This window comes from Oncorhynchus nerka, linkage group LG12 (assembly GCF_034236695.1).
Source record: "Oncorhynchus nerka isolate Pitt River linkage group LG12, Oner_Uvic_2.0, whole genome shotgun sequence".
NCBI lineage: Eukaryota > Metazoa > Chordata > Actinopteri > Salmoniformes > Salmonidae > Oncorhynchus > Oncorhynchus nerka.
This window is the reverse complement of record NC_088407.1, coordinates 12,936,088-12,957,536: the sequence shown is the minus strand read 5'-3', so window position 1 is coordinate 12,957,536 and position 21,449 is coordinate 12,936,088. Positions and strand designations below refer to the sequence as shown.

General features: G+C 44.5%; 1 protein-coding gene across 1 annotated transcript in view; it reads left to right on the top strand.

The window, feature by feature from the left end:
* Positions 1–1,147: 1,147 nt before the first annotated feature.
* Positions 1,148–21,449, top strand: part of m1ap (meiosis 1 associated protein) — a 93,390-nt gene continuing 73,088 nt past the window's right edge. Inside the window, exons 1-4 of the mRNA XM_065026015.1 lie at positions 1,148–1,402; positions 1,603–1,794; positions 8,838–8,955; positions 9,519–9,584. Coding sequence (XP_064882087.1) covers positions 1,148–1,402; positions 1,603–1,794; positions 8,838–8,955; positions 9,519–9,584 — 631 coding nt within the window. The remainder of the gene's footprint in view (positions 1,403–1,602; positions 1,795–8,837; positions 8,956–9,518; positions 9,585–21,449) is intronic.

The window sequence follows — 21,449 nt, the reverse complement described above, 5'->3', positions numbered from 1 at the left end:
AGCACCCCCAGACCATCACATTTCCTCCACCATGCTTTACAGATGGCGCCAAGCACTCCTCCAGTATCTTTTCATTTTTTCTGTGTCTCACGAATGTTCTTCTTTGTGATCCGAACACCTCAAACTTAGATTCGTCTGTCCATAATTTTTTTTCTCCAATCTTCCTCTTTCTAGTGTCTGTGTTCGTTTGCCCATCTTAATCTTTTATTTTTATTGTCCAGTCTGAGATATGGATTTTTCTTTGCAACTCTGCCTAGAAGGCCAGCATCCCGGACTCGCCTCTTCACTATTGACATCGAGACTGGTGTTTTGCGGGAACTATTTAATGAAGCTGCCAGTTGAGGGCTTATGAGGCATCTGTTTATCAAAATAGACACTCTAATGTACTTGTCCTCTTGCTCAGTTGTGCACCGGGGCCTCTCACTCCTCTTTCTATTCTGGTTAGAGCCAGTTTGCGCTGTTCTGTGAAGGGAGTAGTACACAGCGTTGTACGAGATTTCTTGGCAGTTTCTCGCATGGAACAGCCTTCATTTTTGAGAACAAGAATAGACTAACGAGTTTCAGAAGAACGTGCTTTGTTTCTGGCCATTTTCAGCTTGTAATCGAACCCACAAATGCTGATGCTCCAGATACTCAACTAGTCTAAAGAAGGACAGTTTTATTGCTTCTTTAATCAGGACAACAGTTTTCAGCTGTGCTAACATAATTGCAAAATGGATTTCTAATGATCAATTAGCCTTTTAAAATGATAAACTTGGATTAGCTAACACAATGTGTCATTGGAACACAGGAGTGATGGTTGCTGATAATGGGCCTCTGTACACCTATGTAGATATTCCATAAGAAATCTGCAGTTTCCAGCTACAATAGTAATTTACAACATTAACACTGTCTACACTGTATTTCTGATCAATTTGATTTTATATTAATGGACAAAAAATTTGCTAAGTGACCCCAAACTTTTCAACGGTAGTGTATATACCAAAGCAAGTGGCGGGGCAGACATTTCCCTCAAAAAATGAATCCCAGATTGTAACTTTAAACAACAAATGATTTCATGTTTGTTTACCGTCTTCCTCTTGCTTCATCCTTGTGTTTCCTTTACTATTGTTTTGTTTAGATCCCGATTACTGATTCCGTTGTTGCCATGGACGCAAGGAACCGCTCTGGCCCCCCCTCCTCCTCCTTCCAGGTGTGCCGCCCCTCCTTGTTCTCACGGCAACCGCCCCGTGTTCTAATCGTGGACGCGTCACCGCCCTGGTGGTCAGAGACTGGTACTACGCTGTGTGAGGCTTTGGATAACTTCCTGACTCTGGCCTGTAGTCTGGACGGACCCTGTAGACTGCCCCTGCTTAGCCTTTACGCTCTGAGTAGACAGCATGAATGTCTGCTGCCATTCGTGGTAAGAGGGAAGGAGGGAGAAAGAAGTGTGTTGTGTTATCTCTCTCTTTTCTCTCTCTCTCCTCTTTAAAAGATGCATGCCTGATGACTTATATGTGAGTCAGAATGGTGGCAAGGTAATGAAGTAAATAAATCATTGCGCTCTCTCTCTCTCTCTAACCCCCACATTATTTCTCTCCCCCTTCCTCCATCCCTCTCCAGCAGGTGAGGGGTAACCTGGCCCGACTGCGTTCCTGTGTGGAGGAGCTGAGGTCTATACCAGGAGAGGGGTGTGTCCGCGCACCTAGAGGGGAACTGCTCAAACAGGCTGTTTTGGACAGCCTGCAGCAGTTTAAACAGTACACGCGACACACTACCACTCCGAACCAGGCCAACAACAATGGATCTGTAGAGGTGAGTACTGAAACGAGAGCCTTTGATTAGTTGATTCAGGTCTGTTATAGCTGGGCTAGAACAAAAAACATGCACACCCTATTGGAACAGGTTTGGACCAGGATTGGACCAGGTTTGGACCAGGTTTGGACCAGGTTTGAAGAACGCCTCACCTCACTGATGTGTTACAGATGCTTTCATTTGGGTTACTGCTTGAAACTGGCTCCTCCTATTAGTTGTTGGGTCGCACAAGAAAACTATGTACGGTCAAGGTTGCTAGGTCACCTGTTTATGGTAGTGTCACGGCATTTTATGGCAGTGTCAGGGCATTTTATGGCAGTGTCAGGGCATTTTATGGTAGTGTCAGGGCATTTTATGGTAGTGTCAGGGCATTTTATGGCAGTGTCAGGGCATTTTATGGCAGTGTCAGGGCATTTTATGGCAGTGTCAGGGCATTTTATGGTAGTGTCAGGGCATTTTATGGCAGTGTCAGGGCATTTTATGGCAGTGTCAGGGCATTTTGTGGCAGTGTCAGGGCATTTTATGGTAGTGTCAGGGCATTTTATGGCAGTGTCAGGGCATTTTATGGTAGTGTCAGGGCATTTTATGGTAGTGTCAGGGCATTTTATGGCAGTGTCAGGGCATTTTATGGTAGTGTCAGGGCATTTTATGGCAGTGTCAGGGCATTTTGTGGTAGTGTCAGGGCATTTTGTGGCAGTGTCAGGGCATTTTATGGTAGTGTCAGGGCATTTTATGGCAGTGTCAGGGCATTTTATGGTAGTGTCAGGGCATTTTATGGTAGTGTCAGGGCATTTTATGGTAGTGTCAGGGCATTTTATGGCAGTGTCAGGGCATTTTATGGCAGTGTCAGGGCATTTTATGGCAGTGTCAGGGCATTTTGCGGATCAGAAAGTGGCTGTGTAGGGCGTGGCTGAACATTTTAGAGTCCCCCATCTTGGCAGAGCAGATTTATCTTTGTGCATTTTTAAGCCAATTTCCTGCAATTCTATAAATTTCTCCATAAAGGTGAGAGAATTGACAGTTTTAAAGCTAATTTCCTGCAATTATATGCATTCTACCAACACATAATGCTGTGTTCTTTTGCTCAAACATAATAACAAAATCAATACTACTAAATTAATTGGTTTTGGAAATTTCAATTCTCTGATTAATATCTCGATTTTTTAAATATTTTGGTGATTGTTAGTTCTCAAAGATTATATAAAAAAAAAGATATAGGTCCATTATCTTTCCTACATACGTTATATCCGGTGTTAGCCGTTCACGTTTATATTGAGTTTTTTTCCATCCCGAAGGATATCTGTATACATTATTATTTTTACACTCTTTGATTTAGGCTTCCTGGATTAAAAGGCTGCCTGCCCCCTGAAGGGATTTTAACGGCAGAAAAATCCCTGAGTGTAATGAATGCATTAGGACAACTAAAGGGTTATCCTATGTGTGCGATATTATATATATAGAGAGATGGGCAGTCCTTTAGGTTTTTGAGCATTTCTCAGATTGTAGAAGCTCCGGTCAGAGCCATTAGCGTACTAGCTTCCGACCAGGAGCTGATATGAATGGACCCATTAGAAAACAGAACACCATTAGAGAACGCAGACACTAAACATATGGCTCTGTGTTCCATCTTAGCTCTGAAACAGACTTCCTATTTTGACTGTGTCCTGAATGGAATCCTATTCCCTAAATAGGCCTACAGTATATCCCTCATAGGGTTCTGGTCAACAGTAGTGTACTATAGAGGAAATTTGGGATGCATTCTCGACCAGCACTGATGTCCTTCTATACAGGAAGAGAAGAAACAGGAGAAAACAACCAAATGGCCATCTTCAGGGTTCTCAGTTTTTATTTAACCTATCCATATACAACAAGTCACCATAATCAATAACAGAGAGAAACGTGGCCTGAACAAACTTCTTTCTAGCCATAAGCAGGAAGCAAGCCTTATTACTAAAATGAAAAACCCAATTTCAATTCTATCACAGCTGTTATCCACGACTTGAACTTTAAAGGACAACTTGTCATCCAACCAAATACCTAGGTATTTCTGGTCAGATGTAGTGTAGTATTTAGGAATACGGGCTGTTAGGACCTGGATATTTACTAGGATTATATATTATTATTTTCTGTTCCCAGTAATGTGATTTTGTGATGTTTGAACTTATTACTACTGAAAGATGTTACTCAGGGTTGAATTTAATTCATTTATCCGTTTTTTAAAATTTCTCTTCTGATCTGGTGTGTAAATGTGTCAGAAAGAGATTTTAGGACTGTGTGTCATCAGATAAACCGGACATAAAGGTGTAATCAGGAGTTTAATAAGGGCTTTATGTTTTTTTTGTTTCTCTCCATAAAGTAGGCCTACTGATTGTGATCTTTCATCATCAAGTCACAGACTGGCTGTCTACAAGAAGAAGCTCTCCGTTTCAGGCTGCTGAGGGGAGGACGGCTCATAATAATGGCTGGAACGGAGCGAATGGAATGGCATCAAACACATGGAAACCATTCCAATGATTCCGCTCCAGCCGTTACCAATGCCAACGGAACCATGTTTGATGTGTTTGATACCGTTCCATTGATTCCGCTCCAGCCGTTACCAATGCCAACGGAACCATGTTTGATGTGTTTGATACCGTTCCATTGATTCCGCTCCAGCCGTTACCAATGCCAACGGAACCATGTTTGATGTGTTTGATACCGTTCCATTGATTCCGCTCCAGCCGTTACCAATGCCAACGGAACCATGTTTGATGTGTTTGATACCGTTCCATTGATTCCGCTCCAGCTGTTACCAATGCCAACGGAACCATGTTTGATGTGTTTGATACCGTTCCATTGATTCGGCTCCAGCCGTTACCAATGCCAACGGAACCATGTTTGATGTGTTTGATACCATTCCATTGATTCCGCTCCAGCCGTTACCAATGCCAACGGAACCATGTTTGATGTGTTTGATACCGTTCCACTGATTCCGCTCCAGCCGTTACCAATGCCAACGGAACCATGTTTGATGTGTTTGATACCGTTCCATTGATTCCGCTCCAGCCGTTACCAATGCCAACGGAACCATGTTTGATGTGTTTGATACCGTTCCATTGATTCCGCTCCAGCCGTTACCAATGCCAACGGAACCATGTTTGATGTGTTTGATACCGTTCCATTGATTCCGCTCCAGCCGTTACCAATGCCAACGGAACCATGTTTGATGTGTTTGATACCGTTCCATTGATTCCGCTCCAGCCGTTACCAATGCCAAAGGAACCATGTTTGATGTGTTTGATACCGTTCCATTGATTCCGCTCCAGCCGTTACCAATGCCAACGGAACCATGTTTGATGTGTTTGATACCGTTCCATTGATTCCGCTCCAGCTGTTACCAATGCCAACGGAACCATGTTTGATGTGTTTGATACCGTTCCATTGATTCCGCTCCAGCCGTTACCAATGCCAACGGAACCATGTTTGATGTGTTTGATACCGTTCCATTGATTCCGCTCCAGCTGTTACCAATGCCAACGGAACCATGTTTGATGTGTTTGATACCGTTCCATTGATTCCGCTCCAGCCGTTACCAATGCCAACGGAACCATGTTTGATGTGTTTGATACCGTTCCATTGATTCCGCTCCAGCTGTTACCAATGCCAACGGAACCATGTTTGATGTGTTTGATACCGTTCCATTGATTCCGCTCCAGCCGTTACCAATGCCAACGGAACCATGTTTGATGTGTTTGATACCGTTCCATTGATTCCGCTCCAGCTGTTACCAATGCCAACGGAACCATGTTTGATGTGTTTGATACCGTTCCATTGATTCCGCTCCAGCCGTTACCAATGCCAATGGAACCATGTTTGATGTGTTTGATACCGTTCCATTGATTCCGCTCCAGCTGTTACCACGAGCCCGTTACAACACCAATCTCTTGTGCTCCATTTCTAGAAGCTAAAGGGAAAGAAACAAGGGCCCTGGCCATTTATCATCCTGGAGATGTTAATTTGGAGTCCATCTGTGTTAAATTGAATTGATTGGACATGATTTGGAAAGGCACACACCTGTCAATATAAGGTCCCACAGTTGACAGTGCATGTCAGAGCAAAAACCAAGCCGTGAGTTCGAATGAATTGTCTGTAAAGCTCAGAGACAGGATTGTGTCGAGGCACAGATCTGAGGAAGGGTACCAAAAACTGTCTGCAGCATTGAAGGTCCTCAAGAACAAAGTGGCCCCCATCATTCTTAAATGGAAGAAGTTTGGAACCACCAAGACTCTTCCTAGAGCTGACCACCCGGCCAAACTGAACAATCAGGGGAGAAGGGCCTTGGTCAGGGAGGTGACCAAGAACCCGATGGTCACTCTGACAGAGTTCCAGAGTTCCTTTGTGTCTGACAGAGTTCCAGAGTTCCTTTGTGGAGATGGGATAACCTTTCAGAAGGACAATCATCTACAGCACTCCACCAATCAGGCCTTTATGGTAGAGTGGCCAGATGGAAGCCACTCCTCAGTAAAAGGCACATGACAGCCCACTTGGAGTTTGCCAAAAGGCACCTAAAGGACTCTCAGACCATGAGAAACAAGATTCTCTGGTCTGATGAAACCAAGGAAAACAACCCTAAGCACACAGCCAAGACAACGCAGGAGTGAATTTGGGACAAGTCTCTGAATGTCCTTGAGGGGCCCAGCCAGAGCCCGGACTTGAGCCCGATCGAACATCTCTGGAGAGACCTGAAAATAGCTGTGCAGCGCCGCTCCCCATCCAACCTGACAGAGCTTGAGAGGATCTGCTGAGAAGAATGGGAGAAACTCTCCAAATACAGGTGTGCCAAACTTGTAGCGTTATAGCCAAGAAGACTCAATGCTGTAATCGCTGCCAAAGGTGCTTCAACAAATGACTAAAGGATCTGAATACTTATGTAAATGTGATATAAAAAAAAAAAAATTGACTTGCTAAAATTCTGAACCTGTTTTTGCTTTGTCATTATGGGGTATTGTGATGTCATTATGGGTTATTGTGATGTCACTATGGGGTATTGTGATGGCATTATGGGGTATTGTGTGGATTGATGAGGGAAAAACTATTTAATACATTTTTAGAATAAAGCAATAACGTAAACAAAATGTGGAAAAAGTCAATGGGTCTGAATATTTTCAGAATGTCCCAAGGACACGTTGCTCCGTCTGGGGGATCTCTAGGTGTATTGTAGAAAGGTTGTAGAAAGGTTGTAGATTAGACAGACGCACTCTCTCCATAAAAACGACTTGTAGTCAGTCAGACAGACACACTCTCTCCATAAAAACGACTTGTAGTCAGTCAGACAGACACACTCTCTCCATAAAAACGACTTGTAGTCAGTCAGACAGACACTCTCTCCATCAACCGACTTGTAGTCAGTCAGACAGACACACTCTCTCCATAAAAACGACTTGTAATCAGTCAGACAGACACTCTCTCCATAAAAACGACTTGTAGTCAGTCAGACAGACACTCTCTCTATCAACCGACTTGTAGTCAGTCAGACAGACAAACACACTCTCCATCAACCGACTTGTAGTCAGTCAGACAGACACTCTCTCTCCATAAAAACGACTTGTAGTCAGTCAGACAGACACACTCTCCATCAACCGACTTGTAGTCAGTCAGACAGACACTCTCTCCATCAACCGACTTGTAGTCAGTCAGACAGACACTCTCTCCATAAAAACGACTTGTAGTCAGTCAGACAGACACTCTCTCCATCAACCGACTTGTAGTCTTGACTCATTGAATGGGTGACTGACACGGAGTGGACAAAACATTAAGAACATCTTTATTGCGTTGCACCCCTCTCCCCTTTTGAGAACAGCCTCAAGCCATTGGGTTATGGACTCTACAAGGTGTGGAGAGCGTTCCACAGGGATACTGGACCATGTGGACTCTACAAGGTGTGGAAAGCGTTCCACAGGGATACTGGACCATGTGGACTCTACAAGGTGTGGAAAGCGTTCCACAGGGATACTGGACCATGTGGACTCTACAAGGTGGGGAGAGTGTTCCACAGGGACCATGTGGACTCTACAAGGTGTGGAAAGCGTTCCACAGGGATACTGGACCATGTGGACTCTACAAGGTGTGGAGAGCGTTCCACAGGGATACTGGACCATGTGGACTCTACAAGGTGTGGAAAGCGTTCCACAGGGATACTGGACCATGTGGACTCTACAAGGTGTGGAGAGCGTTCCACAGGGATACTGGACCATGTGGACTCTACAAGGTGTGGAAAACGTTCCACAGGGATACTGGACCATGTGGACTCTACAAGGTGTGGAAAGCGTTCCACAGGGATACTGGACCATGTGGACTCTACAAGGTGTGGAAAGCGTTCCACAGGGATACTGGACCATGTGGACTCTACAAGGTGTGGAAAGCGTTCCACAGGGATACTGGACCATGTGGACTCTACAAGGTGGGGAGAGCGTTCCACAGGGATACTGGACCATGTGGACTCTACAAGGTGTGGAAAGCGTTCCACAGGGATACTGGACCATGTTGACTCTACAAGGTGTTGAAAGCGTTCTACAGCGATACTGGACCATGTTGACTCTACAAGGTGTGGAAAGCGTTCCACAGGGATACTGGACCATGTTGACTCCAATGCTTCCCACAGTGGTGTCAAGCTGGCTGGATGTCCTTTGGGGTGGTGGACCTTTCTTGATACACACAGGAAACTGTTGAGCTTGAAAAACCCAGCAGTGTTGCAGTTCTTAACACCAGCTGGTGCGCCTGGCACCTACTACCATATCTGTCTTTCCCATTTTCCCTCTGAATGGCACACAAACACAATCCATGTATCAATTGTCTGAAGGCTTAAACATCCTTCTTTAACCCGTCTCCTCCTCTTCATCTACACTGATTGAAGTGGATTTAACAAGTGACATCAATAAGGGTTCATAGCTTTCACCTGGTTCACCTGGTCAGTGTGTCATGGAAAGAGCAGGTGTTCTTAATGTTTTGTACACTAAGTGGTTTGATTGATGTATTGACTCATTTGATCTCCCATTGGCTTCCAGGTAACCGTGGTGACGAGCCAGCCAGGGCGTGGCGTGGTGAGGCAGTTGGAGGCGGGCTTAAAGGACACTGACTTGGTGTCTCTACGACGCCTACTAGTGGTCCACGTCAGTACTGCAGGTAGGAGAGGCCTCTGTCTTTCTAGTGGGTGGAGCTGGGGTGGACGGGACGGACTTCTGTTCTACATGTCAGAGAAGTATTTTTTTGTTCTGCTTAGCGTATTTCTATCTGAACGTAACAACACTGTTGCGTGCTGCTGACCATTTTTTATTTGTTTTTATTTTACCTTTATTTATCTAGGCAAGTCAGTTAAGAACAAATTCTTATTTTCAATGACGGCCTAGAAACAGTGGGTTAACTGCCTGTTCAGGGGCAGAACGACAGATTTGTACCTTGTCAGCTCGGGGTTTGAACTTGAAACCTTCCGGTTACTAGTCCAACGCTCTAACCACTAGGCTACCCTGCCGCCCCCAACATGCCTTGGGGCGGGGGAAGGGTTCAGCTGGTCCAGAGGTATTTGAACCAGTCCCTTTCGTAACTTTAATAATACTTCTGTACCATTGTGCGTATGTGTGTGTATGTCTCTACCACCGATTGTTATTTGTTATCGGTATTGATATAAGTTAGTAGCTTTAGGCAAGCCAGAAGTACATAATAATAATTAAACATAATAATTACTGCAGGGAGAGGGGAGACTGACTGCTGGGGGCAGGACACACCCTCACCTGAGACTGCAGAGGAGACTGAAGGTAGGAATATACACACACACACACACACACAGACTAGACACACACACACACACACACACACACACAGACTAGAGACACACACACACACACAGACTAGACACACACAGACACACACACAGACTAGACACACACACACACAGACTAGATACACCTTTATGCAGTGACGTACATGCACAAATACACACCTTAGAACTTAAAACAGAAACACTCTTCAGAACTCTTTAAATATTTATGCTCTTTTCTCTGCTATGTTCAACACTCCCTCATCTTGCCCTCCTCTCTCCCTCCTCTCTCCCTCATCTCCTCTCTCCTCCTCTCTCCCTCCTCTCCCCTCCCCTCATCTTCCCCTCCTCTCTCCCCTCTCCCTCCTCTTCCTCGCCTCTCTCCCTCCTCGCTCTCTTCCTCTCTCGCCCTCTCATCCCCTCCTCTCTCCCCTCTCTCCGTCCTCTCTCGCCCCGCTCCTCCCCCTCTTTGCCCCCTCTTCCTCTCCTCTCTTCATCCTCTCTCCTCTCTGTCCCCTCTTTCCCTCCTCCCTTCATGCTCTCTGCCCCCTCTCTACCTCCTCTCTCCCTCCTCTCTTTCCCTCCTCTGTAACCCCCTCTCTCCTCTCTGCCCCCTCTTTCCCTCCTCCCTTCATCCTCTCTGCCCCCTCTCTACCTCCTTTCTCCCTCCTCTCTACCTCCTCTCTGCCCTCTCTTTCCCTCCTCTGTTCCCCCTCTCTACCTCCTCTTTGCCCTCTCTTTCCCCCTCTGCCCCCTCTCTACCTCCTCTCTCCCTCCTCTCTGCCCCTCTTTCCCTCCTCTTTCCCCCTCTCTACCTCCTCTCTGCCCTCTCTTTCCCCCTCTGTCACCCCTCTCTACCTCCTCTCTCCCTCCTCTCTGCCCTCTCTGTCCCCCCACTCTCCCTCCTCTCTTCCCCTTCTTTCCCTCCTCTGTCCCCCTCTCTACCTCCTTTCTCCCTCTCTGCCCTCTCTTTCCCCCTTCTGTCCCCCTCTCTACCTCCTTTCTACCTCCTCTCTGCCCTCTCTGTCCCTCCTCTGTCCCCTCTCTCTACCTCCTCTGCCCTCTCTTTCCCTCCTCTGTCCCCCTCTCTCCCTCCTCTCTGCCCCTCTGTCCCCCTCTCTCCCTCCTCTCTGCCCCTCTGTCCCCCTCTCTCCCTCCTCTCTGCCCCTCTGTCCCCCTCTCTACCTCCTCTGCCCTCTCTTTCCCTCCTCTGTCCCCCTCTCTACCTCCTTTCTCCCTCCTCTCTGCCCTCTCTTTCTCTCCTCTATCCCCCCTCTCTACCTCCTCTGTCCCCCTCTCTCTACCTCCTTTCTCCCTCCTCTCTGCCCTCTCTTTCTCTCCTCTGTCCCCCTCTCTACCTCCTCTCTGCCCTCTCTGTCCCTCCTCTGTCCCCCCTCTCTACCTCTTTTCTCCCTCCTCTCTCTTTCCCTCCTCTGTCCCTCCTCTGTCCCCCCTCTCTCCCTCCTCTTTCTTGATTATACTCATTAGGGTGCTGTGGTGGTAACTCACTCTGGTGAGCTATTTTCAAGTTGAGACCATGGCTTCATCCCAAATGGTAGCCTATTCCCTATGTAGTGCACTACTTTTAACCAGGGCTCATAGGACTCTGGTCAAAAGAAGTGCACTACATAGGGAAAGGGTGCCATTTGGGACTCAGAGCCATAGAGAAATCCATAATGTACATCCTTTTGAGAAAACCCAGCCATTAACTGTGCAACTTATGTTAACCCAAACACCATGAAATAGAGCATATGAACCAAACACAAGTAGATCTTGTAGACACTAATTTTGTAGTTACCCGGAAAAGTCTAGGAGTGCGGAAGCATGGAAGTTTAAGGGCCGTGTGTGTGTGTGTGTGTGTGTGTGTGTGTGTGTGTGTGTGTGTGTGTGTGTGTGTGTGTGTGTGTGTGTAAGGATAAGTACAGTGTTGAGTATGGGAGGGTTGACAGAACCGATAAATTACTTAGCTGTTTAGGACCACACGAACACAACATGATGTCATCGTAGTGGCGCCAAACCCCAGTGCGTGTGTGTGTGTGTGTGTGTGCGTGCGTGCGTGTTCTCCAGTTCTACTGCTCTTAAGTAAAGTATCCAGGCGGTATATCACTGAGGGAGGGATTCTATATTATGAAAATATTTACCCACGTAGATATATCCATATATTTTATACTCATATATACTTACCCCAGTCCTTTACTAGATAGTGTGTATTAGGTTTAGTTGTGGAATTGTTAGATATGACCTGTTAGATACTGCTGCACTGTCGGATCTAGAAGCACAAGCATTTCGCTACACTCACATCTGCTAACCATGTGTAATGACCAAAAACATCTGCTAACCATGTAGCCAATAACATCTGCTAACCATGTGACCAATAACATCTGCTAACCATGTGACCAATAACATCTGCTAACCATGTGACCAATAACATCTGCTAACCATGTGACCAATAACATCTGCTAACCATGTGACCAATAACATTACATTTACATTTAAGTCATTTAGCAGACGCTCTTATCCAGAGCGACTTACAAATTGGTGCATTCACCTCTGCTAACCATGTGACCAATAACATCTGCTAACCATGTGACCAATAACATCTGCTAACCATGTGACCAATAACATCTGCTAACCATGTGTAATGTCCAATAACATCTGCTAACCATGTGTAATGACCAATAACATCTGCTAACCATGTGACCAATAACATCTGCTAACCATGTGTAATGACCAATAACATCTGCTAACCATGTAACCAATAACATCTGCTAACCATGTGTAATGACCAATAACATCTGCTAACCATGTGACCAATAACAGCTGCTAACCATGTAGTCAATAACATCTGCTAACCATGTGTATGTGACCAATAACATCTGCTAACCATGTGTAATGACCAATAACATCTGCTAACCATGTGTAATGACCAATAACATCTGCTAACCATGTGTAATGACCAATAACATCTGCTAACCATGTGTAATGACCAATAACATCTGCTAACCATTTGTAATGACCAAAAACATCTGCTAACCATGTGTAATGACCAATAACATCTGCTAACCATGTAACCAAAAACATCTGCTAACCATGTGTAATGACCAATAACATCTGCTAACCATGTGACCAATAACATCTGCTAACCATGTAGCCAATAACATCTGCTAACCATGTGTAATGACCAATAACATCTGCTAACCATGTGTAATGACCAATAACATCTGCTAACCATGTGTAATGACCAATAACATCTGCTAACCATGTGTAATGACCAATAACATCTGCTAACCATGTGACCAATAACATCTGCTAACCATGTAGCCAATAACATCTGCTAACCATGTAGCCAATAACATCTGCTAACCATGTGTATGTGACCAATAACATCTGCTAACCATGTGTAATGACCAATAACATCTGCTAACCATGTGACCAATAACATCTGCTAACCATGTGTAATGACCAATAACATCTGCTAACCATGTAGCCAATAACATCTGCTAACCATGTGTATGTGACCAATAACATCTGCTAACCATGTGTAATGACCAATAACATCTGCTAACCATGTGACCAATAACAGCTGCTAACCATGTAGTCAATAACATCTGCTAACCATGTGTATGTGACCAATAACATCTGCTAACCATGTGTAATGACCAATAACATCTGCTAACCATGTGTAATGACCAATAACATCTGCTAACCATGTGTAATGACCAATAACATCTGCTAACCATGTGTAATGACCAATAACATCTGCTAACCATTTGTAATGACCAAAAACATCTGCTAACCATGTAACCAAAAACATCTGCTAACCATGTAACCAAAAACATCTGCTAACCATGTGTAATGACCAAAAACATCTGCTAACCATGTGTAATGACCAAAAACATCTGCTAACCATGTGTAATGACCAAAAACATCTGCTAACCATGTAACCAAAAACATCTGCTAACCATGTGTAATGACCAAAAACATCTGCTAACCATGTGTAATGACCAAAAACATCTGCTAACCATGTAACCAAAAACATCTGCTAACCATGTGTAATGACCAAAAACATCTGCTAACCATGTGTAATGACCAAAAACATCTGCTATCCATGTGACCAAAAACATCTGCTAACCATGTGTAATGACCAATAACATCTGCTATCCATGTGACCAAAAACATCTGCTAACCATGTGACCAATAACATCTGCTATCCATGTGACCAAAAACATCTGCTAACCATGTGTAATGACAAATAACATCTGCTAACCATGTGTAATGACCAATAACATCTGCTAACCATGTGTAATGACCAATAACATCTGCTATCCATGTGACCAAAAACATCTGCTAACCATGTGTAATGACCAAAAACATATGCTAACCATGTGTAATGACCAAAACATCTGCTAACCATGTAACCAAAAACATCTGCTAACCATGTGACCAATAACATCTGCTAACCATGTGACCAATAACATCTGCTAACCATGTGACCAATAACATCTGCTAACCATGTGACCAATAACATCTGCTAACCATGTGACCAATACCATCTGCTAACCATGTAACCAATAACATCTGCTAACCATGTGACCAATAACATCTGCTAACCATGTGACCAATAACATCTGCTAACCATGTGACCAATAACATCTGCTAACCATGTGACCAATAACATCTGCTATCCATGTGACCAATAACATCTGCTAACCATGTGACCAATAACATCTGCTAACCATGTGTAATGACCAATAACATCTGCTAACCATGTGTAATGACCAATAACATCTGCTAACCATGTGACCAAAAACATATGCTAATCATGTAACCAATAACATCTGCTAACCATGTGTAATGACCAATAACATCTGCTATCCATGTGACCAAAAACATCTGCTAACCATGTGTAATGACCAAAAACATATGCTAACCATGTGTAATGACCAAAAACATCTGCTAACCATGTAACCAAAAACATCTGCTAACCATGTGACCAATAACATCTGCTAACCATGTGACCAATAACATCTGCTAACCATGTGACCAATAACATCTGCTAACCATGTGACCAATAACATCTGCTAACCATGTGACCAATAACATCTGCTAACCATGTGACCAATAACATCTGCTAACCATGTGACCATTAACATCTGCTAACCATGTGACCAATAACATCTGCTAACCATATGTAATGACCAATAACATCTGCTAACCATGTGTAATGACCAATAACATCTGCTAACCATGTGTAATGACCAATAACATCTGCTAACCATGTGTAATGACCAATAACATGTGATTTTGATTTGAGATAAATAGTTCGGGGGAAATTAAAACTGTTTTAAATAGAAGACATGCGCCTAAACAAAAGTACACCGATTGATAGTTAACCGTGTGAAGGCTGAGTCAACTTAAATACTGGATTGTTACCTGTCTAAGCCTCATAGACAGACAGTTAACTTTCTACATTTTATTTCACATTTATTGTAGCAGGGAGTCATATTGGTGTATTTTAGCAGTAGTGTAAATACAGTCATAGGCTGAGTGAACTTTGATACAGTGTCTAATGTCTGTCCGTATGTTACAGTATTGTACAGGGTGTTGGGATTTGGGTTCTGGAATGCATGCAGTATCTAATGTTAGTCTGGAATAGATACAGTATCTAATGTTAGTCTGGAATAGATACAGTATCTAATGTTAGTCTGGAATAGATACAGTATCTAATGTTAGTCTGGAATAGATACAGTATCTAATGTTAGTCTGGAATAGATACAGTATCTAATGTTAGTCTGGAATAGATACAGTATCTAATGTTAGTCTGGAATAGATACAGTATCTAATGTTAGTGAATGGTAGTGGGGAATGGTAGTGCTGAATGGTAGTGGGGAATGGTAGTGCTGAATGGTAGTGCTGAATGGTAGTGCTGAATGGTAGTGCTGAATGGTAGTGGGGAATGGTAGTGGGGAATGGTAGTGGGGAATGGTAGTGCTGAATGGTAGTGGGGAATGGTAGCGCTGAATGGTAGTGGGGAATGTTAGTGCTGAATGGTAGTGGGGAATGTTAGTGCTGAATGGTAGTGGGGAATGGTAGTGCTGAATGGTAGTGGGGAATGGTAGTGCTGAATGGTAGTGGGGAATGTTAGTGCTGAATGGTAGTGGGGAATGGTAGTGCTGAATGGTAGTGGGGAATGGTAGTGGGGAATGGTAGTGCTGAATGGTAGTGGGGAATGGTAGTGCTGAATGGTAGTGGGGAATGGTAGTGCTGGTAGGTAGTGCTGAATGGTAGTGGTAGTGGGGAATGGTAGTGCTGAATGGTAGTGGGGAATGGTATGGTGAATGGTAGTGGGGAATGGTAGTGCTGAATGGTAGTGGGGAATGGTAGTGCTGAATGGTAGTGGGGAATGGTAGTGCTGAATGGTAGTGGGGAATGGTAGTGCTGAATGGTAGTGGGGAATGGTAGTGCTGAATGGTAGTGGGGAATGGTAGTGCTGAATTGTAGTGCTGAATGGTAGTGCGGAATGGTAGTGGGGAATGGTAGTGCTGAATGGTAGTGCTGAATGGTAGTGCTGAATGGTAGTGGGGAATGGTAGTGGGGAATGGTAGTGCTGAATTGTAGTGCTGAATGGTAGTGCTGAATGGTAGTGGGGAATGGTAGTGCTGAATGGTAGTGGGGAATGGTAGTGCTGAATGGTAGTGCTGAATTGTAGTGGGGAATGGTAGTGCTGAATGGTAGTGCTGAATGGTAGTGCTGAATTGTAGTGGGAATGGTAGTGCTGAATGGTAGTGGGGAATGGTAGTGCTGAATTGTAGTGCTGAATGGTAGTGCTGAATTGTAGTGGGGAATGGTAGTGCTGAATGGTAGTGGGGAATGGTAGTGCTGAATTGTAGTGCTGAATGGTAGTGCTGAATGGTAGTGCTGAATGGTAGTGCGGGACGGTAGTGGGGAATGGTAGTGGGGAATGGTAGTGCTGAATGGTAGTGCTGAATGGTAGTGCTGAATGGTAGTGCTGAATGGTAGTGGGGAATGGTAGTGCTGAATGGTAGTGCTGAATGGTAGTGCTGAATGGTAGTGCTGAATTGTAGTGGGGAATGGTAGTGCTGAATGGTAGTGCTGAATTGTAGTGGGGAATGTTAATTGTGTCGGTGGGTGAGATGGAGGTTTAAGAGTGTTGGAATCTTGGAATTGGAATGTTTGTGTTTCTACAGATGTGTCTATCTAGTTTCCCTGAGACCTATTTACAGTTGAAGTCGGAGGTTTACATACACCAGACACTTAGGTTGGAGTCATTAAAACTTGTTTTTCAACCACTCCACAAATTTCTTGCTAACAAACTATAGTTTTGGCAAGTCTGTTAGGACATCTACTTTGTGCATGACACAAGTAATTTGTCCAACAATTGTTTACAGACAGATTATTTCACTTATAATTCACTGTGTCACAATTCCAGTGGGTCAGAGGTTTACATACACCAAGTTGACTGTGCCTTTAAACAGCTTGGAAAATTACAGAAAATGATGTCATGGCTTTAGAAGCTTCTGATAGGCTAATTGACATAATTTGAGTCAATTGGAGGTGTACCTGTGGATGTATTTCAAGGCCTACCTTCAAACTCAGTGCCTCTTTGCTTGACATCATGGGAAAATAAAAAGAAATCTGCCAAGACCTCAGAAATAAAATTGTAGACCTCCACAAGTCTGGTTCATCCTTGGGAGCAATTTCAAAATGCCTGAAGGTACCACGTTCATCTGTACAAACAATAGTACGCAAGTATAAACACCATGGGACCACGCAGTCGACATACCGCTCAGGAAGGAGACACGTTCTGTCTCCTAGAGATGAACGTACTTTGGTGTGAAAAGTGCAAATCAATCCCAGAACAACAGCAAAGGACCTTGTGACGATGCTGGAGGACACAGGAACAAAAGTATCTATATCCACATTAAAACGAGTCCTATATCGACATAACCTGAAAGGCCGCTCAGCAAGGAAGAAGCCACTGCTCCAAAACCGCCATAAAAAAGCCAGACTACGGTTTGCAACTGAACATGGGGACAAAGATCGTACTTTTTGGAGAAATGTCCTCTGGTCTTTTGAAACAAACAGAACTGTTTGGCCATAATGACCATCGTTATGTTTGGAGGAAAAAGGGGGAGGCTTGCAACCCGAATAACACCACCCCAACCGTGAAGCACGGGGGTGGCAGCATCATGTTGTGGAGGTGCTTTGCTGCAGGAGGGACTGGTGCACTTCACAAAATAGATGGCATCACGAGGTAGGAAAATTATGTGGATATATTGAAGCAACAGCTCAAGACATCAGTCAGGAAGTTAAAGCTTGGTCGCAAATGGGTCTTCCAAATGGACAATGACCCCAAGCATACTTCCAAAGTTGTGGCAAAATGGCTTAAGGACAGCAAAGTCAAGATATTGGAGTGACCTTCACAAAGCCCTGACCTCAACCCTATAGAAAATGTGTGGGCAGAACTGAAAAAGCATGCACGAGCAAGGAGGCCCACAAACCTGACTCAGTTACACCAGCTCTGTCAGGAGGAATGGGCCAAAATTCACCCAACTTATTGTGGGAAGCTTGTGGAAGGCTACCCAAAACGTTTGACCCAAGTTAAACAATTGAAAGGAAATGCTACCAAATACTAATTGAGTGCATGTAAACTTCTGACCCACTGGGAATGTGATGAAAGAAATAAAGGCTGAAATAAATCATTCTCTCTACTATTATTCTGACATTTCACATTCTTAAAATAAAGTGGTGATCCTAACTGACCTAAGACAGGGAATTTTTACTAGGATTAAATGTCAGGAATTGTGAAAAACTTGAGTTTAAATGTATTTGGCTAAGATATATGTAAACTTCTGACTTCAATTGTATGTATCTTAGTGTTTGTGTATGTTAGCTAGGTAACATATTACAATATAGTTGAACTGGGTGGAGTAGTGCACATTTTCCCTTTCAAAGTTAATCTAGAACAATCTCTTTCCCTCACACACTCGCTCTCGCTCTCTCTCTGTCTCTCTCTGTTTCTCTCTCTCTCTGTCTCTCTCTGTCTGTCTCGCTCTCTCTCTTTCTCTCTTTCTCCTTTTCTCATGAACGGAGTTCTCAACCTTCTTGGCGAAGAAGTGGATGGAAATTGCATAACTGTAGACAAAGATCAGGATGACATTTGGGATGCTATCTCCTATGTAGTGCACTACTTTTGCCCAGGATTAGAGTGCCATTTGGGACTAATCCAAAGAAACAAAAAAATCTAATCAGTGAACTTCTTTTGTTTGAATTTAACATTGTACTCTATGTATTAAATCACTGCCCTGAGTCTGACACCTCTCAACCACTAACACGGACAGACGACCTCTAACACGGACAGACGACCTCTTACACGGACAGACGACCTCTAACACGGACAGACGACCTCTTACACGGACAGACGACCTCTAACACGGACAGACGACCTCTAACACGGACAGACGACCTCTAACACGGACAGACGACCTCTAACACGGACAGACGACCTCTAACACTGACAGACGACCTCTAACACTGACAGACGACCTCTAACACTGACAGACGACCTCTAACACTGACAGACGGCCTCTAACACTGACAGACGACCTCAGGCCCACACAGGTGTGCACTAATATCAGGGAGAGGTTTCACAAGCCTCCTATTGTTCATAAAGTGTGCGTGTGTGTGTCGCCAAGCTAACGCCTAGATAGGCATCCTGTTTTTACTCCGACTCAAATGCTACAGAGAGAGAGAGAGAGAGAGCGAGAGAATGACCATATTAGAGACACATATTTCCCTCAGATTACACAGACCCACAAAGAATTCCAAAACAAATCCAATTTTAATAACTCCCATATCTACTGGGTGAAATACCACAGTGTACCATCACAGCAGCTAGATTTGTGACCTGTTGCCACAAGAAAAGGGCAACCAGTGAAGAACAAACACCATTGTAAATACAACCCATATGTATGTTTATTTATTTTCCATTTTGTACTTTAACTATTTGCACACCATTACAACACTGTATATAGACATAATATAACATTTGTAATGTCTTTATTCTTTTGGAACTTCTGTGAGTGTAATATTTACTGTTATTTAACAGAGTTAACTACACAGACAGACAGAGGGGAACAGAGTTAACCAGGCAGACAGAGGGGAACAGAGTTAACCACACAGACAGACAGAGGGGAACAGAGTTAACCAGGCAGACAGACAGAGGGGAACAGAGTTAACCACACAGACAGACAGAGGGGAACAGAGTTAACCACACAGACAGATGGGAACAGAGTTAACTACACAGACAGAGGGGAACAGAGTTAACCACACAGACAGAGGGGAACAGAATTAACCAGACAGACAGACAGAGGGGAACAGAGTTACCCACACAGACAGACAGAGGGGAACAGAGTTAACTACACAGACAGACAGAGGGGAACAGAGTTAACCACACAGACAGACAGAGGGGAACAGAGTTAACTACACAGACAGAGGGGAACAGAGTTAACTACACAGACAGAGGGGAACAGAGTTAACCAGACAGACAGAGGGGAACAGAGTTAACCAGGCAGACAGACAGAGGGGAACAGAGTTAACCAGGCAGACAGACAGAGGGGAACAGAGTTAACCACACAGACAGACAGAGGGGAACAGAGTTAACCACACAGACAGACAGACAGAGGGGAACAGAGTTAACCACACAGACAGAGGGGAACAGAGTTAACCACACAGACAGACAGAGGGGAACAGAGTTAACCACACAGACAGACAGAGGGGAACAGAGTTAACCACACAGGCAGACAGAGGGGAACAGAGTTAACCACACAGACAGACAGAGGGGAACAGAGTTAACCACACAGACAGACAGAGGGGAACAGAGTTAACCAGGCAGACAGACAGAGGGGAACAGAGTTAACCAGGCAGACAGACAGAGGGGAACAGAGTTAACCAGACAGACAGACAGACAGACAGACAGACAGACAGACAGACAGACAGACAGACAGACAGACAGACAGAGGGGAACAGAGTTAACCACACAGACAGACAGAGGGGAACAGAGTTAACCACACAGACAGACAGAGGGGAACAGAGTTAACCACACAGACATACAGAGGGGAACAGAGTTAACCACACAGACAGACAGAGGGGAACAGAGTTAACCACACAGACAGAGGGGAACAGAGTTAACCAGGCAGACAGACAGAGGGGAACAGAGTTAACCAGACAGACAGACAGAGGGGAACAGAGTTAACCAGACAGACAGACAGAGGGGAACAGAGTTAACCACACAGACAGACAGAGGGGAACAGAGTTAACCACACAGACAGACAGAGGGGAACAGAGTTAACTACACAGACAGACAGAGGGGAACAGAGTTAACCACACAGACAGAGGGGAACAGAGTTAACCACACAGACAGAGGGGAACAGAGTTAACCACACAGACAGAGGGGAACAGAGTTAACCACACAGACAGACAGACAGAGGGGAACAGAGTTAACCACACAGACAGAGGGGAACATAGTTAACCACACAGACAGAGGGGAACAGAGTTAACCACACAGACAGAGGGGAACAGAGTTAACCACACAGACAGAGGGGAACAGAGTTAACCACACAGACAGACAGACAGAGGGGAACAGAGTTAACCACACAGACAGAGGGGAACATAGTTAACCACACAGACAGAGGGGAACAGAGTTAACCACACAGACAGACAGAGGGGAACAGAGTTAACCACACAGACAGACAGAGGGGAACAGAGTTAACCACACAGGCAGACAGAGGGGAACAGAGTTAACCACACAGACAGACAGACAGACAGACAGACAGACAGACAG